General features: G+C 54.0%; 1 protein-coding gene and 1 long non-coding RNA gene across 3 annotated transcripts in view; one reads left to right on the top strand and one right to left on the bottom strand.

The window, feature by feature from the left end:
• The window catches only part of OGFOD3 (2-oxoglutarate and iron dependent oxygenase domain containing 3), a 28,162-nt gene extending 5,454 nt beyond the window's left edge, over positions 1-22,708 (top strand). The window contains exons 3-9 of one of the 2 annotated variants that reach the window (XR_013536103.1): positions 4,701-4,776; positions 6,132-6,174; positions 8,059-8,123; positions 8,758-8,814; positions 9,957-15,887; positions 20,625-20,748; positions 22,375-22,708. Coding sequence is in view for 1 of the 2 variants with exons in the window: in XM_002748849.5 (XP_002748895.1) it covers positions 4,701-4,776; positions 6,132-6,174; positions 8,059-8,123; positions 8,758-8,814; positions 9,957-10,110; positions 20,625-20,748; positions 22,375-22,511 (656 nt within the window). In the remaining variant the exon portion in view is untranslated. The remainder of the gene's footprint in view (positions 1-4,700; positions 4,777-6,131; positions 6,175-8,058; positions 8,124-8,757; positions 8,815-9,956; positions 15,888-20,624; positions 20,749-22,374) is intronic. The other variant, XM_002748849.5, reaches the window with a different exon arrangement.
• LOC144582740 (uncharacterized) lies at positions 19,864-24,794 on the bottom strand. The gene is made up of 2 exons (XR_013536126.1): positions 24,276-24,794; positions 19,864-21,924 (listed from the first exon to the last, which is right to left on the bottom strand). It is a non-coding gene; the product is annotated as an uncharacterized LOC144582740 (long non-coding RNA).
• Between the last annotated feature and the right edge of the window lie 1,883 nt (positions 24,795-26,677).

Genomic DNA, 26,677 nt, shown 5'->3' with positions numbered 1-26,677 from the left:
GTCCTCTCCTCTCCTGCAGGCTGGCTAGTCCACACTTGGCTGGGAGTGCAGGTGTTTCTGGCCCTGCCCATCACTGCCCAGCCACGGTTGGTGTATTAGTAAGCTGTGCTGTCCAGTTGAGGAGATGGTTTGCCTTAGAAAGATGGGAATGAGAAGGTCAAAATCAGAAAGGTTTTTTGACTGGAGAATGTGGTAGAGTCGGCGAATGTTAGGGAAAATATAACAAGGAATGGCCACCCGCCTTTCCGCCCTCCTCTGCTCCCTTTCCCCACTCCCGTTCTGCCTGGGCCTGAGATGCGGGTGGTACTGGTTCCGGGGGAGCCAAGAGGTGGGAGCAGCTAGGGCCGCGGCTGGGGTCAGTACCCTGGAGAGCGCACAGCCCCGAGCTGGGCGGCCTGGCCCGGCCACTGCAGACCCCGCCGCCTGCAGGCCTCCTGTGGCTGCTTGGTTTTCCTGAACATTCCATGCCACCTGGATGTATTCTTAGTTTTAAAAATTCAGCATGCGCAGCTGGGTTTTTGAGAGAATTCAGGTTTCTTAAAAATTCAGTTCAATGCTTTGTACTTGAACCAAGAAAAGATTGCCAAGTTCTTCCACCAAGGGGCGCCATTGTGACGCACGAGAACGTGATCCCAGCTACGCCGCGGGAGGCACGGACCGCGAGGGGTCAGGAAAAAACGTGTTTCTGTTGTGTGGGTTCCCTCTCTTTCTTAGCAGAAGTTCTCTCTCCAACATCCCAGCTTTCCCAAACTATTTTTGAATGTTAGCACCTAGGAGAAATTTTTCTTGCTACCATTAATACTTTATCGACATTAAAAACAGCTGGGGGCCAGGTGCGGTGGCTCACGCCTGTAATCCCAGCACTTTGGGAGGCCAAGGCAGGCAGATCACGAGGTCAAGGGATCGAGACCATCCTGGCCAACATGATGAAACCCCGTCTCTACTAAAATAAAAAAATTAGCTGGGCATGGCACACGTCTGTAATCCCAGCTACTTGGGAGGCTGAGGCAGGAGAATTGCTTTAACCTGGGAGGCAGAGGTTGCAGTGAGCTGAGATCATTGCCACTGCACTCCAGCCTGGTGCTTGGTGAGGAAGTGAGACTATGTCTCAAAAAAAAAAAAAAAGTTGGAATGACCTGGAGCAGTGGCTCAACCTCAATCCAGGACGTTGGGAGGCCCAGGCAGGATATCGCTTGAGGCCAGGAGTTCAAGACCAGACTGGAAAACATAGTGAGACCCCCATCTCTACAAAAATAAAAAATGAACTAGGTGTGGTGGTGAGTACCTGTAGGCCCAACTCAGGAGGCTGAGGTGGGAGAATCATGAGCCTGGGAGGTCAGGAGGTCGGGGCTGCAGTGAACCTAAGTGCACCACTGCACTCCAGCCTCGGACAGAGCTCGATCCTGTCCCACCCCAAAAAAGAAAAAAGTTGGAATGAGGGAGGGGTGATGGGAAGTCCATGTTTAATGGGTTTGGGATTTCACCTGGGGGAGGTGGAAAAGTTCTGGAGGGGGTGCTAGTGATGGCTGCACAATGTGATTGTGGCTGATGCCACCAAACCTTGCACTTTAAAAAAAACTCAGTTGGCCAGGTGCAGTGGCTCACACCTGTAATCCCAGCACTTTGGGAGGCCAAGGCGGGCGGATCAGGTCAGGAGACCGAGACCATCCTGGGCAACATGGTGAAATCCCATCTCTACTAAAAATACAAAAATTGCCTGGGTGTGGTGGCGCATGCCTGTAGTCCCTGCTACTTGGGAGGCTGAGGCAGGAGAATCGCTTGAACCACGGAGTTGGAGGTTGTAGTGAGCCCAGATCATGCCACTGCACTCCAGCCTGGCGACAAAGTGAGACTCTGTCTCAAAAACAAAACGGAACAAAACAGAACATCTCGGCTAAAATGGTAAATTCTGTGTTGTATGTATTTTACAATAAAGCAAATGGTTTAATGTATTTTCTGGGAGGGAGGGACAGAGTGAGCCACTGCGCCCAGCCTGATCCTTGTTATGGTTCTTTTCTCAAGCCCTGGTCTTGTCACACGTGTGCTTTGCATGTTCTGAGGCTCAGTGTTCTGCTGCAGATTGAGGGGGGACCCGTGGGGCCATCACAGCTCTCACCGTCACTGCTGTGGCTTCCTTTCCTGGTACCAGCTCAGCCCAGGATCCTGTGAATTATACTCACTCACTTCCCGTTCTTGGGGTCTCTGTCCTCGAGGCTGAGGCTGTTTTAGGACCATGATTCTGTGTGTTTTGTCCAGTTTTTAGTTGTTTCAAGCAGGAGGCTAAATCCGGTTCCTGCTACTCAACCTTGACCTTCACTGGAAGTTTCAAACCCCCAGTGTCTTAATTTGTGGTGTTTTCATTATCATTTTATAAGTATTCCCTAATTTCTTTTTTTTGTTTGTTTGTCTGTTTTTGAGACAGAGTCTTGCTCAGTCACCCAGGCTGGAGTGCAGTGAGGCAAACATGGCTCTCTAGAGCCCTGTCCTCCTGGGCTAAAGTGATACCCCCGCCTCAGCCCCTCAAGTAGCTGGGACTACAGGCATAGTCCACACACTGGCTGACTTTTATATTCTTTGTAGAGATGGGGTTTTGCCCATGTTGCCCAGGCTGGTCTTGAACTCCTCTTGGGTTCAAGTAGCCTGCCTGCCTCGGCCTCCAAAGTGCTGGAATTCCAGGCATGAGCCACTGTGCCTGGCCTCTAATTTCTATTACTATTGTTTTTTTAACTCAGGAATTACTTGGAAATTTAAAAAACTTCAAAATCCATGGGATTTTTGGTCCTTCTTTAAAACACTGACTTCTAACCTGCTTGAATTGCAGTTGGGTAACGTAACCTGTGTGACGCAGACTCTTTGCAATTGGTTCAGACTTTCTTCATGGGCTGATGTGTAGCCTGTTTTTGCTCATGCTCCTCCTGTGTCTGGGAAGCACATGCGTCCCAGCAGCAGACGAAGTGTGAGGGTGTTTCTCCTGACCCATACTTGTGTGCACAAATTTTTGTCACCACTTCCTGTCTCCTTTACCCACCCGTTAGGGAAGGAGGCGTTAGATTCTCCATGGAGTGTGGACCTGGCAGCGTCTGTTTTGGCGCCAGTGTGTGGTGGGGTGGTGGTGTCTGCTGTCTGCCGCCCCTTCCCCTTCCTGCCAAGTTGCTCCTGTGCCACGAGTGACCCTCTTTTCCCTCTAGCGATTCTCATTGCTGGTACAGAGGCCGCACACAGGCCCGTGTGGCTCTCGTTGCGTTTGCCTTTTGCTTTCCACTTTCCTGAGTCCTCATGTTTCGTGGGGTAAACCTTATAAAAATGGTGTTTTTTTTTTTTTTTTTTTAAAATAAAAAACTAGCTCCACGTGGGGTTACTGCTGTCTCACTAACTTGTTTTTTAAATAAAACACCTGTGTCCATTAGATCATTTAGCCACGTGTAACTACAATTCCCCTTCCCTGATATTCAGCCAAGTGGAGCTTTGTTTATCTCCTGGGACAAGGCCCAGAGAAAGGAACCAATGTCACCATGGCACCTTGTGACTCTCGGGTCCAAGCCCTGGTGCTGGCGCTCAGCACTGAGCATCAGGCTTTTACTTCCATGCCCCAGGAGCGAGGCTCCATGCCCAGGCTCAGGACTGGCTTTCCAGGCAGGATGCAGGGAGAGGGAAGAAAAGCAAATTTCGAAGTCGCGGTCGGCCTGTGTCCTGGTGCTCATGGGCTGCCATCTCATTGGTCAGGCCTGGCCTCTGGCCCACCCAGCACACAAAGCCAGCTGCATTTGGTACCAAACCACCACTGGGGTGGGTCGCTGGGCCCCTCTCTGATGCTCTACTGTACTCTGCACATCTGTGCCTCAGCCACCCTGCCCCTGCCCCGAACACCCTACCCTGTCCACCCTGCCCCTGCCCTGACCATCCTGCCCCTGCCCTGACCTATCCTGCCCCTGCTCTGACCATCCTGCCCCTGCCCTGACCACCCTGCCCCTGCTCTGAACATCTTGCCCCTGCCCTGACCACCCTGCCCCTGCCCTTGACCTGCCCACCCTGCCCCTGCCCTGCCCACCCTGCCCCTACCCTGGCCACCCTGCCCCTGCCCTGAACACCTTAACCCTGCCCTGACTACCGTGCTCCTACCCCAATGACACTGACCCTTTCCTGTCCATGTTGCCCCTGCCCTGATGACCCTGCCCCTACCACAGCGACCCTGCCCCTGCCCTGACAACCCTGACCCCCATCTGAGCTGCTTCTTCCTCCTCACTCAGCCTCTGCAGGTCACCAAGGTATGGGGAGAGATGGGGTTGTGGGAGCAGTTTGCTGTGCCCTGATGAAGGCCTGGGACTAGACCCACAAGCTTCACTCTGGTGGCCTCAGGAGAGTTTTCTGACGGTGTCTGTGGGTGTCTGGACCTGCAGTCAGCAATGGTTCAGGAATGCCGTTGAGGCCGTGTCTGGAGCTTCTGGGGCTTTCCCGGGTTTGGGGAAGCAATAGGTGCTTCTGGATTAAGTCTCCAGTTGTAGCCACTGGAAGCCAAGGACACCCCGTGAGACGTGAACTCCAGACGCGCTGCACAAAGCGCACGTACACTAGAGAGCTGCGGTTGCATGTCTGAAATTCACATTTGACCAGGCGGATTAGCTGGCTCTCGCCCCATCCCCTGGAAGGGTATGCGCCAGCGGCCTTGGAAACTGCCTCTTACCCAGGCTGTCCCCTCCCAGGCTGCACCCCTAGGAAGTGTGGCAGAGGCGTCACCGATGCCATCATCACCAGGGAGGAAGCGGAGCGGATTCGCAGGTAACCGCCCGTCCCTGAGCACGGTGGGATTTAAACAAACATGCAGAGTCATGGCGTGGGGCTGGGATGGAGCAGAGCATTATTAGTAATAAAGTGGCTTTAAATATTTTATTATAATTTCATAAGAATTTCCTTATGTGCTTTCAAGGGCCATGCCCAGATTTTCCGATTTCAGGAGAGGAGGCCATGGCCCTCCATGGAGCTGTAGCTGAGTGCTGGAGCCCCGGGCTCCTCTGCAGGGGTTGCACTGCCTCCGGGGGCTGCTGCCGAGTGCCCCGTGCTTACCTTGGAGCCTCCGGGAGACTGCTTGATGACTGCCCAGTGTCTTTCTTGAGACTGCCTCGGGGCAGCCCTTCAGACGACCTGGCTGAGGCCTGTGGCAGCACAGGACGCCACTCAGAGGCAGCTAGCACTGGACTTTCCCTTATTGAGATCTTAAAAGGAAGTTTCAGTTTTCCAACCGCTCTTTGAGATGGTGTGCAGCCGTGGGCCACTACCCACCCTGAGATTCCTCCCAGGGAGCCTGCCCTGAGGATGCTGCCCAGCGCCTTGTGGGGCTACTGCTGTCTCACTAAGGCAGTGGCACGTCCCTGCTCGGTGTCCATGGGCGGCTCCCAGCACCTGCGGCAGCTCAGGGTGGTCCTCTCAGATCCAGCACAGCTGGCGCATGGGTGTCTTTCTCTCACCATAGGCAGGGCCTCGATCTCCTGAGCTGGTGAATCTCAAAGCTGCCTCCACCTTCCCAAGGTCCCTGGAGAGATGGGGAGCAGCAGGTCCTCCCCCAGATGCTCCCCAGGCTCCTGAGCTTGGTCCAGGTTGCTCTCGATGTTGAAGATGAGAGATAAAGTCATTTTTATTATTATTTTTTGAGATGGAGTCTTGCTCTGTCACTCAGGCTGGAGTGCAGTGGTGCGATCTCGGCTCACTTCAACCTCTGCCTCAGGTTCAAGCAATTCTCCTGTCTCAGCCTCCCAAGTAGCTGGGATTACAGGCACCCACCACCACCATGCCAGCTAATTTTTGTATTTTTAGTAGAGACGGGGTTTCACCATGTTGGCCAGGCTAGTCTCAAACTCCTGACCTCAGGTGATCCACCACCTCGGCCTCCCAAAGTACTGAAGCCCAGCCGTTTCTAAGCTGAGGCAGGTATTGACAGACAGAGATGACAGTATTGTCTCTCTTAGGCACTGAGCTTTGAAAGTTGAATCCTTTGGTCTAAACATTTGTTTACATCCTAAACATTAAACAAGCAGGACACACTAACATTGCATTAACTGTGCTGATTGATGTTTTGCTTAAATAATACATTATAGACAATTCTAGTAACTAAATTCTGAATTATTTTCTCCCCACAGCATAGCTGAGAAGGGGCTCTCTCTGGGAGGCTCTGACGGAGGGGTGAGTTAAATGTAGTTCCTGCCCCTTTTTTTTACACTTTAACTTTGCTCTCACTTGGAGGGACAGGGCACAGATGTGCAGGGTCCCCTGGTGTCCCCAAATGTAGGTGGGGCCAGCTGTAGTGTTTCTCAGTACCCACTGCAGCAGCTGCGCCTGACTGAAGCCCACGCGGCAGCCTCTCATTGGGAAGAGCATGTCCTTGGGTCTGCGTGGCCATCTCTTTACGGCATATCATAGCCTGCCTGGCTCCAGGTCACATGAGGGGAATGGAGGGGATCAGAAGCAGGGAGCCCAGTGAGGAGACGGCGTGTGCACTGGACACAGGAGAGCCCGCGGAGCTGCTGGGAAACAGCAGAGCCTCCGTGAGACAGAGACGCTGTGATGCTTTTCATGCCTCCATGGACGCCCTCCGGGGCTGCCATCCCCTGTGTGATGCTGCAGGAGGTTGGCTGGTGGCCTTGCAGAATGTGTCCACCTGGAGCCCGTGGACATGATCTGATTTGGAGAAGGGACCTTTGCGGATGTAATTAATTTAAGGCTCTCAAGATGAGATCACCCCGGACTTAGGGTGGGTCCTAAATCCAATGGCAAGTGCCTGTAGGAGACAGAAGTGATGGAGGGGGAGATTTGAGAGGGAGGAGGAAAAGGTCCTCTGAAGACAGAAGCAGAGGGAGCCCAAGGCCATGGGAAGTGGCAGGCAGGACCTCCCCTAGAGCCCTGGGAGGGAGCAGGGCCCTGCCCACAGCTCGATTTTAGACCTCTGCCCTCCAGAGCTGTGAGAGAATGAACTTGGGTTTTATTGTGTTTTTTTTTTTTTCCTTTTTTGAACTTGTGTTGTTTTAAAACCCCAGTTTGTATTGCTGCAGCTGCAGGGAACACGGAGCCACCGCCCACTGTGGCTGCGCCATCCTGATGGGCAGCGGCTGAGAGTCAGTCCCCAGCGAGGCTGATGTTAGCACGAATTCCCATTCGGTTTTCTCAGGGTTATTTTCTTCCTTGGTGTGTGGAATTGTCTGAAGATCTGTTTCTCTCTGTGTATTTGGTGATCGTTTTGAGTCATAACCATTGTGTAGACCGCATATTTGAAAATTCTAGGAAGATTAATTTACAGACTCTGAGAATTTCAAAGTGTTTCTTTTTTCTTTCTTTTGGGATGGAGTCTCACTGTGTGGCCCAGGCTGGAGTGCAGTGGTGTGATCTCGGCTCACTGCAACCTCTGCCTTCCAGGTCCAAGAGATTCTCCTGCCTCAGCCTCCCGAGTAGCTGAGATTCAGGCACCCGCCACCACGCCTGGCTAATTTTGTATTTTTAGTAGAGACGGGGGTTCACCATGTTGGTCAGGCTGATTTTGTACTTCTGGCCTCAAGCAATCCACCCGTCTCAGCCTCCCAAAGTACTGGGATTACAGGCCTGAGCCACCTCGCCTGGCTGGTCTGGGAGGATTTTAAGGAAGTCCTGGGTTGAGGCTGGGCCTAGTGGCTCACGGTTGTAATCCCAGTACTTTGGGAGGCCAAGGTGGGAGGATCACTTGAGCCCAGGAGTTTGAGACCAGCCTGGGTAATATAGTGAGATCCCATCTCTATGAAAAATAGAAAAATTAGCCAAGTGTGGTGGCGAGCGCCTTCAGTTCCAGTTACTTGGGAGGCTAAGGTGGGAGGATTGCTTGGCCTGGAGCGTGGAATATGGAGGCTGCAGTGAGCTGAGATTGTGCCACTGTACTCTAGCGTGGGCAACAAAGTAAGATCCTTTTTACAAAAAAATAAAATAAAATCCTGGAGTGTGTGCAGGATGGACCTTGGTAACTCACATTTACCATCAGTGACTTTTAACACAGCCATGGCTGTTGCTGTGGCCACACGCTTTACTCCTCAACGTCTTTTCCAGGCGTCCATTCTGGACTTGCACTCCGGGGCCCTGTCTGTCGGGAAGCACTTTGTGAATCTGTACAGGTGAGTGCTGCAGCATGACCTCAGTACTGACTCTGAAGGCTGAGTGAGCGGCTCCATGTCTCTTAGCTGTCGACATGTGGACAACGAGAGGGAGGGTCTGTCTGGGTGCAGCCTCAGGGCCTCAGTGGCTGTGATGCTGGCCAGGTCCCTCGTGGTTTATTGGGACACAGGAGCTGGGAGGTGTGGGCTCTCTGCAGCCTGTGGGCCAGAGGCTTGTTCATGAAACTTTAGGGGAATCTGGTGTTTTTTGTGGGCCCAGGGACAGAAGGGGTGGGTGTAGGAGGCAGCAAAGGTGGAAAGCTCCCAGGAGCAGCCACCAAGAATCTGAGGGGCGGGGGAGCAAAGAGACCCTCCCTGCCTGACACTTTAGCCCGAGTCCTGCTCCCAGCCGGCTCCTTCTTTGTTATTATTACTATTATTTTCTGAGATGGAGTATCGCTCTGTCACCCAGGCGTGAGCCACTCTGCCTGGCCCCGGCTCCTTCTTTATAGTAGTTACCGTTGTAGAAATGGAGTCTGGAGGACCGGTTGATTTTCAGGGAGTTGCAGGTTAGCTTAAGGAATGACTGAATTGAAAGGAGATGAACAACAGATTAATGAAGTGTGTTGTGAATTCTCCTTTTTTTTTTCCACAGATATTTTGGGGATAAAATACAGAACATCTTCTTAGAGGAGGACTTCCAGTTATACCGGTAAGGAGGAGTGAGGCGGGTGGAGGTTTGCAGGTGGGGTGGCCTGGGGCTGAGGGGTATGGGGAGCTGACCCATCTGGGGAGTCCCCACAAAGGCGAGTTTTCACAGAGCAAAGACCGGGGCAGGCCCAGCGTGGCCAGGGTATGCCCCGATTAGTGAAACTGATCTGGAGTCATGTGGCCACATCCTGATCAGGACCTCTTGTTTTCTGCTGTGTAAAATCAGCCCAGTTTTAAAAATTCTGCTGGATGAGGCCAAGTGTAGTGGCTCATGCCTGTAATCCCAGCACTTTGGGAGACCGGGCTGATCACCTGAGGTCAGGAGTGCAAGACAAGCTTGGTCAACATGGTAAAACCCCGTCTCTACTAAAAATATAAAATTTAGCTGGGCATGGTGACTGGTACCTGTAATCACAGCTACTTGGGAGGCTGAGGCGGGAGTATTGCTTGAACCCTGGGGGCAGAGGTTGCAGTGAGCCAAGATTGTGTCATTGTACTCCAGCCTGGGTGACAGAGTAAGACTCCGTCTCAAAAAAAAAATCTGCTGGAGGAGCCCAGATTGAGATAAGGACAAAGGAGCCAAACGTCACGCAACCATCCCAGGACACACAAGTGCCCCCCTCGGGCCTGTGCCCACCCAGACATCCATTTCAGAGCCTCTCTGGTCTGACACATGGGGTCTTCTGAGAGCGAGTCCCCTTGTCCCCCCCCCCGCCCCCCCGTACAGAGACCCCATCCACATTTAGCAGGCTCCACTCCGGCTCCCCCTCCTCATGTCCAGGCCCAAGTCAGGGGACAGCAGCCTCTTCCTTGCTGAATAGGAGGCTGGGCTCCCAGCCCTGCAAGTCCCGCCCTGGGACTCTGGCATCTGGGTCCCGACTCCACACCAGCCTCCCCAGCGTGGGTCCCACAGGCGCCCTTCTCCCTCCTCCCAGTCCCGCTGCTGTGGTCTCTGCTCGTGGGCGGCGGGCCACGTACTCCCCGGGCAGAGCCAGTATCTGTTCCTGGTGTGCTGGGGAGTCCCCGCCACGCAGGTCCGGAGCCCTGCTCGGGCCAGCTCCTCTTCCTGGCACCCACAGGTTGGGACCCACGGGCGTCCCCTCCCACCTGTGGCTGCGCTGACGGCTGTTGTGTCCTCTGCAGGGATGTGCGGAGGAAGGTCCAGCTCACCATCGCGGAGGCTTTTGGGATCAGCGCGGCCTCACTGCATCTGACCAAGCCCACCTTCTTCTCCCGGATAAACAGCACAGAAGCGCGGACGGCGCACGACGAGTACTGGCACGCGCACGTGGACAAGGTGAGCGCGTGCGCGGACTGGGTGAGCGCGCATGTGGACAGGGTGAGCCTGCGCGCGGACTGGGTGAGGCTGCTTTGCACCGGCTACCTGTGGGAGTGCCTGGCAGGGCCATGTGTTCCCGTTCTCCGTGGTCAGGGACTACCACAGGCTGCCTGTTAGAACATCTGCCTGCTGTGTTGACGGCGTCAGTATGTATGTATTGACTGATTGAGAAAGAGTGTCGCTCTGTCACCCAGGCTGGAGTGCAGTGGCACGATCTCAGTTCACTGGAACCTCTGCTTCCTGGATTCAAGCGATTCTCTGGCCTCAACCTCCCGGGTAGCTGGAATTACAGGCAGGCCGCACCATGCCTGGCTAATTTTTGTATTTTTAATAGAGACGGTTTCACCAGGTTAGCCAGGCTGGTCTCAAACTCCTGACCTTGTGATCTGCCTGCCTCAGCCTCCTACAGTGCTGGGATTACAGGCACGCGCCGCCATGCCCAGTGGGTGTTAGCAGTTAGATGTCTTCCTCCCTGAGGTTTCAGGGCACACCCTCAATCTCACTGACGGAGCTGGGGAGATAAAATTTCTCATTTGATGGTGACAAGAGGTGGAGGGACCTGCCCCACACGTCCTGTGGTGGCCCCACTGTTATTCATTCACAGGTTTATGCTCGACCTCTTCCAGCATCTGGCCTCCTCTCTGACCCGCATGCTCTCCCTGGCCCAGGTCTCTGTGTTGTCTGTGGGAGCTATCTTCTACCGCTTTCTACCTTCCTTTCTTTCTGAGACAGGGTTTCACTTTTGCTCAGGCTGGAGTGCAGGTGTGCAGTCATGGCCCATTGCAACTTTGACCTCCCAGGCTCAAGAGATCCTGTTGCCTCAGCCTGGACTAAGACTATAGCTGGGATCACAGGTGCATGCCCCGATGCCTGGTTCATTTTTGTATTTTTTTATAGACACAGGGTCTCACTATGCTGCCCAGGCTGGTCTTGACTTCCTGGGCTAAAGCAATCCTCCTGCTCTGGTTGCCCAAGGTGCTGGGATTACAGGTGAGAGCCACTGCCCAACCCATTTTCTTTCTTTATCTTTTCTTTCTTTCTTTCTTTTTTTTTTTTTTATTTTGAGACAGAGTCTTGTTCTGTCACCCAGGCTGGAGTACGGTGGCGCGATCTTGGCTCACTACAACCTCTTCCTCCCCGGTTCAAGGGATTCTCCTGCCTCAGCTTCCCAAGTAACTGGGATTACAGGCATGTGCCACCACACCCAGCTAATTTTTGCATTTTTATTAGATAGGGTTTCACCATGTTGGCCAGGCTGGTCTCGAACTCCTGACCTCAAGGGATCCACCGGCCCGGGCCTCTCAAAGTGCTGGGATTATAGGTGTGAGCCACCACACCTGGCCCTTAATAAAAGATTTTAGAAGATGAAAGTAAAGCACAGCTAATGCGCAGAATGGCATCATAGCCATTGTTTAAGGTTGATTTTCCTCATGTAGAAGCCATGAGTTCCCTTCGTAGTCAGCCTGGATGGAAGTGGTTGGGTGGCACTGTCAACAGCACCGGAGCTGAAGTTCAAATACAAGGTTAAAGCCCGGAAGCCTGTGGCTGGGAAGATTAGGAGTGTTGCGGCCCTGCCACGCCGGCTGTGACAGAGGAAGGAGTAGCGGTTGGATGGCCAGCTTTCTGTGCCATGAGACATTTGTTACTACATTTTTTTCAAGCACAGTCTTTTTTTTTTTTAGACAGAGTCTCCTTCTGTCACCCAGGCTGGAGTGTAGTGGTGTAATCTTGGCTCACTGCAACCTCTGCTTCCTGGGTTCAAGCCATTCTCCAGCCTCAGGCTCCTGAGTAGCTGGGATTATAGGCATGCATCACCACGCCCAGCTAATTTTTGTATTTTTAGTAGAGATGGGGTTTCGCCATGTTGGCCGGGCTGGTCTGGAACTCCTGACCTCAGATGATCCGCCCACCTTGGTCTCCCAAAGTGTTGGGATTACAGGCATGAGCCACCTCGTCTAGCCACAACTGCAGTCCTGTTTCACCCACTCCCACCTGCCCTGCTTCCACCCTCTGTTCTATGGGCTTTCTGGACATCATATTATCACCTCCATGAAGCTTGAGTATCCCCCTCTAAAATAAAAGGCACCCCCTTCCCTAAATGACACACACATACTCCACGGTCACATCCAGGCATCAGCAGGAAGGCCTCACTGTCCACAGGTATTCTGTTGCATGCTCAGATCTCCCTGGGGTTCACAGGCGTGTCTGTGTCTGTTTGGCATTGGCTTGTCAGGTTAGTGGGCTCATAGGTGCCAGGGACCCTCTGCCCTCTTCTCCCTGTTGAAACCATGTGTTGCAGATAGTGGCTGTCTGCTCCATGGGGCTTCCTGTGTTCTGGACTCTGAACCTCTACCTCCTCCACCTGGGACGTGCCATTCAGTGGAATGTTCCATTCTACAATGAGAACATTCCCCTCGACCCCCGCCCCCCGGTGCCATCTGAACTGCAGCATGGATGTGGTTGCTAGACTCAGGAGCTCGATAATTTAAGTGAATCAGCCAAACATGGCGAGGGCTCCTGTGTGGCCAGCATAGCACCCGATCAGATTTGGGCTGGAGTGTGGGTGCTTCTGAGCAGCCTTCCAGGAAGCAGGAGATGTTGCCTGTTTTTCTCTGTGCATTAAGGGGGACCCATGGCTTTATTCATCCACCTGATCTGCACTGGGCTCCCGTCTGTCTTCCCCAGGGTCTTTAACAACCGTCAGTTGCAACTGCCTGGACCTATGGCTGCCTCAGGGGACCGGGGCTGAGACTCTTGGTCTGAGATGGTCATAGTCACCTGCAGAGGGAAAACAAGGTGCTGTGACACGTAGGGCAAAGGTGACATGTGGGGTCAGGCAGGTGTGTCTGACCTGAAGATGGTTTGTCCTTGGGGAAGGAAACCCTCCCATAGGAGAGGGTCCAGAATCTCCCGACATGCAGGCCAGGCGCCTGCCTCCTGCAGAGAGTGTGGCTCAGGACAAGCCACGCTGAGAGGCAGGCTGGCTAAGTCACTGAGCTCCAGGGAGAGGGGAGAGAGAGAAGTTCTTCAGGCAGAAAGAACTAATTGGCTGTGAGGGGCTGTGCCGACAGCCCCAATGTCCTGGAGTCATGCTTGGAGCCAGGAGACCTGGGATGGTGTCCCCAGCACCCACGCTGGCATCTGCAGCACCTGGGATGGTGTCCCCAAGTCCGTCCCCAGGTTGGTGTCCCAGGTCAGCGTCCCCAGCACCCGGGACTTGCATGTTCTTTCGGCACCCCAGAGGCACCACCTTTCTTTGCAAGCTGTAGGCGCCCAACTCTTCTTCAGCAGCCTCTGCTGGGTTTTAAGCCAAACTTAAAACGTCACTTTGAGAACAGCCCCTTCATGTGGCCTCACCTGAAGCAGTGTTTAGAGACGACCTTCATGCTGTGACCTCAGGGGTCGTAGGAAGCACGGTGGCCACTGCGAGGCTCCTGTGCTCAGGCCCAGAGGGGCCGGCTGTCTGACGCTCAGACAAGCCTGGCCCTTGAGCTCGTCCCACACCTGTCACTGCCGCTCCTCACAGTGGCGTAGCTTCCCGTTTCTTTATGGGGACATTCTGGCGCCATGGCGATGGAGTCTGTCCCCCAGGCTCTCAGCTGCAGAATCGTGAATCGTGCCTCTCCTCCTGGCCCGTGTGCTCCCAGCGTTGCGATAGCAGTGGCCACTGGGCCGCCGAGGAGGTCCAGGTGCAGCTCCCTCCAGTTCACCTCCGCAATGTCTGGCCTCACCTGCTTTACCCCCACAGCGATGACAGATGCCTTTCTGCCTGTGGGACGGAAGGGCCAGAAGGCATGCAGATATGGAGCTGCCCTGATCCCTGGCTGTCCACTTCTGTGCCCTGGGTTCCTTTTTTTTCACATGGAGAGTGCGGCCTTGAGCTGCTTGCTGTGTGGAGAAAAGGCAGGCACTGGAAGAAAATACCCTGTGAATATGCCGATGCTGAGCCATAAACGGCCTGCTGCGGTCACAGATGCACGGGTGCCCTTTGCTTTGCTCTGCACACTGTTTAAATTGCCAGCTGTTTTGGAGACATTTGTTGAAGATATAACCTTGGGAGGAGTTTCATGTTAAGCCACATTTTACTGTAGTTTAACTTGTGGAAAAAGTAACCCTCTCAGACATGGCGGATTCTAGCGAAGGCCCCGCCTGCATCCTGCAGCCTTGAGGCGTGTCCCTGACTCCAGGGCTCTGGAAGGTGTGGCAGAGGCTAGTCTTCCATCGAAGGCGTGGCTCGGCAGGGTTGCAGCTAGAAGCCATTTCCGTTTTCCTAAGAAGCTAACTTAATGGCCTTGTGCTGTCTCAGTCTTTCGTGAAGAGGTGAACTCACCCAGCAGGCTGGTGGGCCTGCAGCTTCGGTCACCTCTCTAAAGTCAATAGCCAGGGAGGAGAGGGCTGGTCCTTCAGCTCCGGGGCAGCACGTAGGAGCTGAGGCTGGAGGAGAGAGTGGGTCCCATTCTTGGTAACAGGACCACCTGCTTTGACGGGGACATGATAACTGGGGCTGTGTGCAGGGCTGGTTCTTGGGGGAGCTAGGGAGGAGGTAGCAGGGGGCAGGAAAGAAGGCTGCCTGGAAGAGGCAGAGCCTGGGGCTCCCCACACCTGTTGCTTGACTCGGCTCAGCAGCACATCAGGGGGCACCCACAACACTTGAAACCCCATTTTCCACCACATACCAGGGCCTCAGGCTCACTTTGCCCAGAAGGCCTCACAGAGTTTAAAAATTGTGAAGACCGCCCTTGGCCCCATCAGCCTCTCCTGAAAGCCTGAACACAGGACCCTTTGTGAGCCCAGATGTGACTGGCTGATGAAGGCACCACACCTGCTTGGGCTTTGGGCATTCACAGTGGATCACATGTGACGCTGGAGGCTGGAAGAGGGACATCGGGCTGCGCATCAGTGCCAGGGCTGCTGGGACCAGTTCCCACGCTGGGCAGCTTGAAACCACGCATGCTTGTGCTCTTGTAGCTCTGGAGGTCGGAAGTCTGAAATCAAGATGCCAGCAGGGCTGGCCCCTCCTGGAGGATCTGAAGAAGAACCTGCCGTAGGCCCCTCCCGGGCTCTGGGGCTGCCTCAGTCCTCCGCACCCTTCAGCCTATGGTGCATTGCTCCAGCCCCTGCCTCCATCTCATGTCTTATCTCCCTCTCTTTCTCTTGAAGGCCACCAGGCATTGGGTGTAGGGCCCACCCTACATCCAGGATAATCTGAGATGATCTTTCACTTAAATGACATCTGCAAAGACTCAGCTTGCAAATAAGGGCACAGTCCCAGGTCCCTGGGGTTAGGACTCCCACTGAGGTACCATTGGGAACGATGGGAGACTGTGCGGGCAGAAAGTGGATGGTGCTGACACGTGTTTGGAGGGAAATGGAAAGGTTACAGCACAGGGTGAACCCTAGGGGGGATGTGGGAGGAGAGACTCCCAGGTTTCTGGGATAAGCAGCTGCATGGAGGCTGGAGCTGTTCATGAAGAAAGGGTAGAGAAGAACAGCTCCTGACAGCCTGAAATCACCGGTGTATGCTGTGTTTACCGAGCTCTGTCAGGTTCCTGGGCACTGTTGTAACTGTTTTTCTTTTATTAGTGAATTCAGTTTCATAACAGCCCTCATGAAGTATGTACACTGCCATCCTCATTTTATACGTGAGCAAAGTGAGGCACAGAGAAGTTAAGCCATTCCCCTAATACCACACAGTGTGGAAGACGGCTCCGCTGTGGAGGGAAACTCCCTCTGTGGTGAGTAGTTTTTGTAACAAGGTTTCTTTGTGTACTGAGTTTTTGTTTGTTTGGGGACAGGGTCTTGCCCTGTCACCCAGGCTAGAATGCAGTGACACAATCATGGCTTGCTGTAGCCTCACAGTCCTGGGTTCGAGAAATCCTCCTGGCTCAGCCTCACAAATAGCTGGGATTACAGGTGTGCACACCATGCGTGGAGGCTGGAGCCATTCATGGAGTATGGCTTGTGTATTGGTTTTTGTTTTCTTTTGTTTTTTGAGATGGAGTTTCGCTCTTGTTGCCCAGGCTGGAGTGCAATGGTGTGATCTTGGCTCACTGCAACCTCCACCTCCTGGGTTCAAGCAGTTCTCCTGCCTCAGCCTCCTGAGTAGCTGGGATTACAGGCATCCGCCACAACGCCCAGCTAATTTTGTGTTTTTTACTAGGGATGGGGTTTCTCCATGTTGGTCAGGTTGGTCTCGAACTCCTGACCTCAGGTGATCCACCCACCTCAGCCTCCCAAAGTGCTGGGATTACAGGCATGAGCCACCGTGTCTGGCTGGTTTTTAAATACTTTTTGAGAACTTTACAATGATTTCTCTGACGTTTATGCAATTTGTCCTTACCAAATTTGGAAACACTTTGGTGCCATCATTTCCTCAAATATGTTTTTCTGCACCAATTTCTCTCTCTTATTCTTCTGGGAGATAGATGACACATACATTAGAGCTTTTGCTGTTGTTCCAGAGGTCCCTGAGGCTCTCTTCCTTCTGTTCTTTAGGTTGTGTAATTCACTAGTCTGTCCTCAATTCAGCCTCTTCCCTTCTTCCCTCTAATCTGCTATTGTGCCTATCCAGCATATTTTTCAGCTCTAAAATTTCCATTTGATTCCTTTCTTACAGTGTGTGTTAAACTGCTGTGTTAAATGGCTTTACTGTGTTAAACTGTTCATTTCAAGCCTATTCACCTTTGCTTCATAGAGCATGGTTATATATCTACTTTAAAGTCTTTGTCTGGGACATCAGTGAAGTGGTAGAGTAAGAACCTCTGAAAATTTTCCCTTCCATAAAAAGCAACGGGAAAACTGGCAAAAATGGTCAGAATCGACTTTCTCAGAACTCTGGAAATTAGCCAAAGGCTTGCAGCTATTCAGGGAGCATTTATTCAAGAAAACCCCTGGTTCTCATTGAGAGCAATGAGCTTCACAGTGGCTTAACTTCTCCCCACCCCCCACCCCAGCTCCATAATAGCTTCGAAAACTAACAGCTGCAATCACAGACATCAGCGGCCACATTTTCATGCCAAAGAATACAGGCTTTATGGAATTCATTTAGAAAAGTCAGACGGCCAGGAGCTCACACCTGTAATCTCAGCACTTTAGGAGGTTGAGGTCGGAGGATTGCTTGAGCCCAGGAGTTCAAGACCAGCCTGGTTAACATAGTGAGAACCCCATCTCTACCAAAAAAAAAAAAAAAATTTTAGTTGGGCATGGTGGCCTGCTCCTGTGGTCTCTCTCAGCTACTTGGGAGGCTATGGTGAGAGGATTGCTTGAGCTAGGGAATTTGAGGCTGCAGTTGAGGTGAGGTTGTGCCACTGCACTCCAGCCTGGGTGACAGAGTGAAATCCTGTCGTAAAACAAAAAAGAAAAAAGCAGAGAGAGTTTCTCTCCACAGTTTTGCTGCCCCTGCTCGGTGCAGTTCGCCCACTGCGCCTGACCTCCTGTCATAGGAGGAGACGCGGGAACCGGAGGAGGAGCCTCGGGAAATGGAGGAGCTGCGGGAAGCAACTGCTGTGCTGTGCTGCGCTGTGTGCTTTTCTGAGTCTTCAGGTCATCTCTGGCACCCTGTGCAATTTTTATTTTGTTTTTTGGGCTGGAGTCTTGCTTTGTCGCCCAGACTGGAGTGCAGTGGTGTGATCACAGCTCACCACAATCTCTGTCTCCTGAGTTCAAGTGTTTCTCCAGCCTCAGCCTCCTGAGTAGCTGGAATTACAGGCACCTGACACCATATGTGGCTAATTTTTTTATTTTTAGTAGAGACAGAGTTTCACCATGTTGGCCAGGCTGGTCTCGAACTCCTCACCTCAAGTGATCTGCCTGCCAGGGCCTCCCAAAGTGTACCCTGTGCAGTTTCAGTTGTAATCAGTGGGAGAGAGAGATCGCAGTTGTAATCTGCAGTCAGCATCTGCCATCTTGGCACTCTGCTGCTTGGCATTAAAATGGTAAACCCAAGGGAACAAGAACAAGGAAGGAATCTAAAGGCCTAGAATTGCTTTCAGTCCTCATCTCTCACCCTCAGGTGGGCGCTGCAGTGTGGGCAGCAGGCAGCCGGCACCACCGCTTTCCTGTAACCACTTCTCTTTTCACGACTGCGTGGCACTCACTGGCCTTCCACCGCCACAGACAGTGGATTCGCCCCGTCCCTTGCTCCCAGCTCCCTACATGGCCTGCAACTGAATTCTGTCTGCTTATCAGGAAACCAAAGTAGTGTCTGAAGATTAGTTTTTTCTACTGAGGAGACGCTTTGCACTGTTCAGAAACCTGTGATTTTCGAACACAGTTCTGTGGGGAGTTATTTTGCTATGACTTCCAGCCAGTGTATTTTAAATTTAATTTTGAGTAAGTAATGGATCAAAATGTGAATATTTGAATAAGTAATGCATCTTACAAGCTTTAAAAGTTAAAAAAAAAAATATATATATATATATATATAAAGGCAAACAGTAAAAAGTCCATCTTCCACCTTTCCCCGGTAACCCTCTCACGTAGCTACAAGTAACCTCAGTCATGAGATCTTGAGTTCCTTCTTAAATGTCTCTGTGTGTATAAAAAGGAATGCATAAAATACCACATTCTGTCAGTTGTAAAGAATCACATTTAGAACAGTTCTAAATTTGTTCTTTCCTCCCATTGTATAACATAAGGCAGCCAGTGGCTGTTAGATCATGAAACATGGTGTGGGTTCCTTTTTACAGAAGGCAGTGTGGTCTGCACGTGGCTTTGCTCACTTGATGTCTGTCTTACTCTGGTCTCCCCAGAATCAGAGCCTGGCAAGGACTTGTGCTTGGGAAGCTTTTGAGCAGGGAGCCTCGGGGGGCAGCCACGAGGCCAAGGGGAGGTGAAGCCCATGGGAGCTGAGCCCAAATGGCCTCCTGGCAGGTGGGGGTAGCTGGGGAGGGAGCTGGGCTGAGGGCCCGCTGGCAGGCAGGGGCCGGGGTGGTGGGGAGGGAGCTGCAGGTGGCGGGAGAGGGAGCTGGACCTACCTCCCTAGGGGGCACCACTTGAAACTGGGCTTCCTTGCTGCGGATTAGACCTAAGGTGGATGCTGGTGGGTAGGACTGGGGGCCAGGCCTCAGGATAATCCTGCTTTCCTTCCCGGGAGAACTCAGAGGAGGCCACCTTGCCCAGGAGAGGGCCCAGAGTCCACCTTCAAGCCTGGGCTCTCTCTGCTGCACACGAGGCTCTGTCATGTGTGATGTGCCCAGCTCAGTGCCTGTACTGAGGGTGCCCAGTTCAGGGCCGGTGCAGCCCTGTGCCCTTTCCCTCCCCAGAGTGTCTCTTTCCCTCCACACTCTGGATGTGCTCAAGACAGCTGAGCTGGGTGAGACCCGCCCTCCCCTTTGCAGTGGTCTCCTAATGGCTGTACACTTGACCTTCAGGGTTTGGCCTCCAGCACCCTTCACACCTGAGATTCGGTCCCGGTTGGGTTCTGGAACAGAAGCTGAGTGCTGCAACCCCTGAGTGAAGTGAGCCAGTCATGGAGGGACAGATCCTGCCTGATCTCATGTCCATGGGGCCCCTGGAGTCGCCAGGTTCACAGAGACAGAAAGTGGAATGGAGAGGGTGGGGCTGGGGGGCCTGGGGAGTCAGTGCTTCCTGGGGATGGAGCTTGGCCTGGGAGGATGGGATGTTCTGCTGAGGACGGTCTGGTGGCTACACAACTTTGGGAATGTGCTGGTCACTGAATCGTGTGCCTAAAAACAGTTAAGCAACAGTTAAGCTGGTACATCAGGTTCTGTATTTTATTACAAGTTTTAAAAAGTTTAGGATTGCTCCACATCTGAAGAAAGGAGCAAGAGCACGCCCACTCCTGCCTCTGGTTCCTGCGTGTGGACAGAGAGGCTGGAGCCGGGGGACCAGCCCAGGGTGCACCCCTGCTGCCTGCAGCCTCTGGTTCCCACATGTGGACAGAGAGGCCGGAGCCAGGGGACCAGCCTAGAGTGCACCCCTGCTGTCCGCAGCCTTTGCTGGAACACAGCTGCTTGGACATTTCAGCTTATGGGAAATCCTGGTCAAGAATGCGTAAGGCTGGAGACTGGGCAGAGGGTTTTTAAAGTTGGGAAGGAACAACTGGCCTCATGAATGGGGCCGACACGTGTAGTTAATTTACTTTCTGGAAAGTAAGAGGCACAGAGCATCGGTGGCTCACGCCTGTAATCCTAGCACCCAGGCGGCCAAGGTGGGAGGATCACTTGGGGCCAAGGTGGGTGAACTGACACCCTATCTACAAAAAAAACCTTAGCTGGGTGTAGTGGTGCGCACCTGTGGTCCTAGCTACAAGGATGTGGAGGCAGGAGGATTGTTTAAAGCCAGGAGTTCAAGGTTACGGTAAGCGATGACAGTGCTGACTGCACTCCCTGGGTGACACTGTCTATAAAAAAATTGGAGATCCTGTCCATTAAAAAAAAGAGAGAAGAAGATATTGTCCCGGCTGAGTACTGAGAGCCCGTTCTACCCCCTCCTCCCTGCTCTGCTCTCAGGTGACCTACGGCTCCTTCGACTACACCTCACTGCTGTACCTCTCGGACTACCTGCAGGACTTTGGTGGAGGGCGGTTCGTGTTCATGGAGGAGGGCGCCAACAAGACGGTGGAGCCGAGAGCCGGTAGGAGGCCGGGGGCCGGGGGCTGGGCGTGGGGTCCTGGCTCGGCAGGCACCATGGGTGTCAGGGGGCGTCCCTGGGAGCCAGGCTGCATTCACGGAGCACCTGCTGTGTGTCAGGAGGCTGGTGTCTACGGGGCCACATGTCTGAGGTCACTGTCAGGGGCAGAGGCAGGTCCCTGAGCTGCCGCTGGCCCAGAGCCCGCCTCCGGGCCCTGATGCATGTCACCTTGGCAGTCAAGGTCTCCTTCCCTCCCCTGGCACGTGTCTGTCACCTTGGCAGGTGCCATCCCTTTCCCTCCCTGGAGTGTGTCACCTTGGCGGTCAGGGTCCCCCTCCCTCCCCTCTGGGGGACGCTCACTGCTGGGCCCTTCTCAAAGGGACTCGAAACCTGAGATTAGATGATGCCCCAGCCCAGTGTTGGTGACCAGGTTTCTTCCTCACTGAGGGCTCTGTGGTGCTGGCTTCAGAGCCCATCATGATGGACCTTGCCATCCCAGAGTGAGGTGCTGCAACTCTGGATTATCCTGGAACAGGCACTTCCTTCATATTCGGAGGTGCCCCCGCCCCGTTCCAGGAAGGATGGGCTGCCTTGCCTGTGTTCCAGGGTGCTTCCCAGCCTCCATTAAGAGGGTCCACTGCATCCGCCTGATTTCTTTTGCTCTGCTATTTCCAGGCAGAGTACAATTCTCTCTTGACCAGCTAGAATGCCCTGCACATCCGGGATGTACTTCTCTCCCCTTTCAAAGATGGAGTCAAGTTTACAAATATGAAAAGCAGGGATTGAGTTTCCAGCGGTAACCTTTGAAGGGGAACAAAATTGTCGCAGGACATTTGGAGTCAGGGCGAGTGGGGGAGCGTGGTGTCCTCTGAGTCTCGATGGCCCTTGTTTCCCAGTCCAGCGGTGAACGCCTACCGAAGAAACTCCACAGTGGGGTGGGCAGAGCCACTTCAGCATTACAGCACGTGAACTGGAATCCCTTGAGACAGGCATTTGGGGGCCCTGCTCCAGGAATTCCCAGGCTCCCGGCCCTGGTTGCTGCAGCTGCCTGTTCAGGCTTCATCTCTGTCTCTCCTTGAAGGGAGCTGGGGAAGTGTTTGCCGGTTGGATGTTTTATATTGACTTGTTTTTCCTGATTCTTTGTGAGAATACCTCCAGGGCTTGGTTTTTGTTCTCAGCCTGTGATTAGAAACAAGATACTAAAGTGTCAGACAATGGCCTGGGGTGCCCGTGAGAGCTCCGAGGTCAAATGGCCTGGGGTACCCGTGAGAGCTCGGAGGTCAAATGGCCTGGGGTTCTTCGTGAGAGCTCCAGAGGTCAAATGGCCTGGGACACCTGGAGCCAGTGGTGGCCTTGGCTGCATTTGCAGCTCCTTCCTCTGTCCTGCCCACCACAGAGAGTCCCCGCTGGCCCCAGGGGCCCCTCCCCAGCCACAGGTCCCCCAAGCACTGCTGGCTTGTTTCCCCAGCTCCTCCTACTCCTGCAGAAGCAGTTCCAGGGGGGCGATTTCCCAGCCTGCCTAGTTTGTTGTGTTCATTGGTCACAGTTGCTCTTTCAGGGACCGCAGGCCCTCTGAAGGCCCTGGCTGTGGGTGTGGCCCTGGGGTCACCTCTCTCTCTTCTCCCCCAGGTCGAGTCTCCTTCTTCACCTCGGGGTCTGAGAACCTGCACCGGGTGGAGAAGGTCTACTGGGGCACCCGCTATGCCATCACCATCGCCTTTAGCTGCAACCCTGACCATGGCATCCAGGACCCAGCGTTCCCGTAGCCGGCTGAGATGACTTGAGGAGGGCCTGGCCTGCCCAGCCCCGTGTGGAGGCAGCCACGCCAGACGTGTACCCACCCCCATGTCCAGCCGTGTTCCCGTTGCACAGAGTGCCTTAAGAATTCTCTGATTTTGATTTGCTGATGTTTTAATCTTTTCATCTGTGAGTAAATGGAGGGAACCAGCTTTTTACTTCTCCAGCATCGTGTGTATGCTTTGGATGCAGATGTGGGATCCTCGGCTGGGGGCAGCCCCTCCCTCAGGAAAGGGACCCAGCAGGACGGGGCACAAGTCCCCATCTGAACAGACAGGACTCGTCCACCCAGGCCTCGTCCAAGTTCAGCAACCACTCTGGCCCATCAGAGACTGGCTAAAGCATCAGCCGTCGTTCAAATGGGGACAGATGTGGGGCCAGCAGCTTCCGCTTGGGGTCTCAGCATCAGTGAACCACGGCAGCTTTGGAGACGGGTCCAACTGGTGACTCTGCTGGTGGCAGTGAGGTCCTTTGGGGTGGGTGGGGTTCTGCTGGACTCAGGGTGGAGGTGAACATCTGCCGTTCCCACGGTTCCCCCAGTGGTGCAGCCCCACCACGCTGTGCCTGGCCCTGTCACCAGTCAGCATCCCGAGGCCCAGAGCACCCTCACCGAGGAGACTCTTGGTGTTGCTGTGCTGGCTCCTGTGGGCCTTCTGCCGAGCCAAGCTAGGTCTGCTCCCCCGATTCTGCCCTGCCATTAAAGTGATGGTCAGGCCGGGCGCAGTGACTCAGGCCTGTCATCCCAGCACTTTGGGAGTTCGAGTCGGGCAGACCACATGAGGTCAGGAGTTCAACAAGCCTGGCCAACGTGGCGAAACCCCGTCTCTACTAAAAATACAAAAACAAGTTAACCAGTTGTGGTGGCACACACCTGTAGTCCCAGCTACTCGGGAGGCTTGAGACAGGAGAATCGCTTGAACCCAGGAGGCATAGGTTGCAGTCAGCCGATATCACGCCAGTGCACTCCAGCCTGGGTGACAGAGCAACATTCCGTCTTAAAAATATAAAATTAAAGTGATGGTCAGAGGAACCCTGAACAGACCAGCCGTGGTGACCAGCCCTGAACAGAAGCCCAGTTTCTGCCCATAGCCACCCCTAAGTGACTGTCCAGGGGTTTGGGCACCTTCCCGGGAGAGGGCCAGTCGCTCACCCTGAGTGGTGTCCAAGCCAGGCTCTCCTGGATGCCCTGACCCAGCTGCCTGGAGGAAGCCCTGGGCCCCTCTTCCCTCAAACCCTCCTCCATGGCCCCTCCTCCTTTGGCTCCTCCTCCTTGGACTTCTCTTTCCTTGTCCCCTCCTTCCTCAAGCCCCTCCTCTCTCAGCCCCTCCTCCCTGGGCCCATCTGTCACAGATCCGTGTTAGGAGTCCCTGGCACCGGAGCCTCTGATTGGAGGAGGCCCCACCTGAGGCCCGGGAGCGGCCTTGGGGGTTGATAAAGGGACAGCATTCCTGGGCCCTAGGAATAAGTGGCGGTGAGGCCAGCTGAAGAGTGGTGATCCCTGGGCACTGGGGACTTGGGGGCAGCACCTCGGTTTGCCCAGGGCCCCTCCTGCACCAGAGACCGGCTCAGGGCTGTTGGGGCCACAAGCCGCATGTAGATGATGGCATGGGATGGGCTCCCTGGGTCCACAGCTTCCACCGGTGTATGGGGTGGCCCTCCTGAGTCAGGGCTACAGGCTCTGGGCAGGTGGGGCAGGAACCCTGAGGCCCCCACCCCCTCCCATGGCCTCCTACCTGGGACACTGGAGTGAGGCACAATTCTGAAGGACTCTGTGGATCTGGGAGGATGAGGCCCAGCTCTGGCTGGAGGACAAGGACGTCCTTGCGGGGCCGGCTGCTTCATGGATGCTCTCTGGGTCAGGCCAATGGTCACCCTTCGGGGTGGGAAGTCGCCCTGGCCTGGGCCACCCTTGGGTTGCTCCCAGTCTTGACTTTCCGGAGGGTCCACGGCTGTGGTCATGGTTGTGGTCGGTGGAGAATGCTGTGTGTAAACCTGATCCCATCTGTCACCCTGGAGTAGATGACAAGGTCGCAGGCATCTTGCCACATCTGAAGGATAAATGCGTTTTAAGAAAGCGGGTGTTGGCCAGGCGCGGTGGCTCAAGCCTGTAATCCCAGCACTTTTGGGAGGCTGAGGCGGGTGGATCACGAGGTCAAGAGATCGAGATCATCCTGGTCAAAATGGTGAAACCCCATATTTTCTAAAGATACAAAAAATTAGCTGGGCATGGTGGCATGTGCCTGTAATCCCAGCTACTCAGGAGGCTGAGGCAGGAGAATTGCCTGAACCCAGGAGGTGGAGGTTGCAGTGAGCCGAGATCGCGCCATTGCACTCCAGCCTGGGTAACAAGAGAGAAACTCCATCTCAAAAAAAAAAAAAAAAAAAAAGTGGGTATTGGGTTGGTCATGGGTTAAAGTGCTTTTGAAATAAGTAAATTTTTAGTTTGACTTTCATTCGTTGCTACTTATACCATTCATGATAATCACAGAGGTACTCGGACAAAGAAACTAATACATTTGGGCAAAAGCAAGAATTTCCTTTTTCTAAAGTGGGAAAACATGGCCAGGTGTGGTGGCTCACTCCAGTAATCCCAGCACTTTGGGAGGCCAAGGCTCAATTACTTGAGCCAGGAGTTGGAGACAAGTCTGTGCAACACAGCAAGACACTCTCTGTACAAGAAATTTAAATTTAGCTGGGTGTGGCAGCTGCTCCTGTGACCCCAGCTACTTGGAGCTGAGGCAGGACTGCTGGAGCTCAGGAGGTCAATGCAGCAGTGAGCTGTGATTGCACCACTGCGCTCCAACCTGGGAGACAGACCAAGACCCTGACTCTTAAAATAAAAAAAAATTACCATTGAAGTCTGGGTATTTTTTAAAAATAAAAAAGTGGGAAAATGTGTGGCTGCAGCAGTGAATCCTCACACCCTGTCTTCGCCCCAGAAGTGCTTGTGAACCTGATGAAAGTCCCAGGTGTGGCCCAACATGAGATTGTTGCAGGAGCCACATGGGGTCATTGCTTTTACTAGAAGGTTCCAGGGAGGATCTGGAGTCTCAGGCGTGTCCTCTGATGAGTGATCTATTTTTAAGTAAAAGTGTCTCATTAAAGTCAAAGACAATTATTCCTTTTAAAATAAAGAATCTGAGGAGTGTGAGTCCTGTTGTCAGGAAAGGGAGGGCTCGAGGGCTCAGCAGTTTCCTGCTTCCATTTGTGCTCCCACCTGGCAGTGGTCCTGTCCCTGCTGCCTGCGCGGACAGGGTCTCCAAGACACGTCAGCCACCAGAGCCAGCCAGGCCCGAGCACACACAGCCGTGCATTGCAAAAGCAAAGCCAAAACATGAGGTCCCTGGGTGTCAAGTCTGGGGAGAACGGAGGGCCCCAAGGCTGGCTTTCTTGAGTTGCAAAAAGTTCACGTACATGCCCCGAGTTCTCACAAAGGGGAAGAAGCCACGAAAACAGAGGCCACAGCAGTGAAGTGAGCAGGGAGGGCTTGAGGCAGGCTCCAGCTTTCCGCAGGGCCAGGAGGGCCGTGGTGCTATGTGGGTGTTCACCAGGGCCTGTGAGGCTTCTGGGTGAGCAAGGAAAGCCGCCCTTTTCTATGCATGGTAGACTCGTTTTCAAAGCAAAGAAAACGGGTGTGGCCCTCCCCTCGTCAGCTTCATCCCAGAAGACTCCTCACCACCGCCAGCTTGGAGCTGACCCTGTGTGGTGTGTGGGTCACTGCCAGGACCCACGTGGCAGCCACTGCTTGCCCCTCCTGGGTCACAGCCCTGGTTTGGAGCATGGTGGCCCCCGCTCCCTCCACCTTCTCTCCTGATGGGGACGCCGGCCCCTTGCTGTCCCCTGACTCACCATACATAGCTGTACCTTCCTCCTGTTGAGTAGCCCGGGAGCCGGCTACACCCCGCCGACATGCACTCCCTCCTGGTCTTTGCGTGGTCTGGGCCCTTCTCTGTGTGACTCTACCCTTCCTGTCTGCTCCTAGCCCCAGTGCAGGGTGGGGATCAGGTCCGGGCGAGCTTGGGGCAATGCCAGGCAGCAGCCGTCCCCTCGAGGACCCCAGGGTCCCAGCAGCCCCTCCGAGCAGCCCACCTTCGGGGGCCTGCCCCACCCCCCTGCCAGCACGCCATGACTAGAG

Source organism: Callithrix jacchus, chromosome 5 (genome assembly GCF_049354715.1).
Source record: "Callithrix jacchus isolate 240 chromosome 5, calJac240_pri, whole genome shotgun sequence".
Lineage (NCBI taxonomy): Eukaryota > Metazoa > Chordata > Mammalia > Primates > Cebidae > Callithrix > Callithrix jacchus.
Note: the sequence above shows the minus strand (reverse complement) of the source record. Positions and strands in the feature narration are given on the sequence as shown.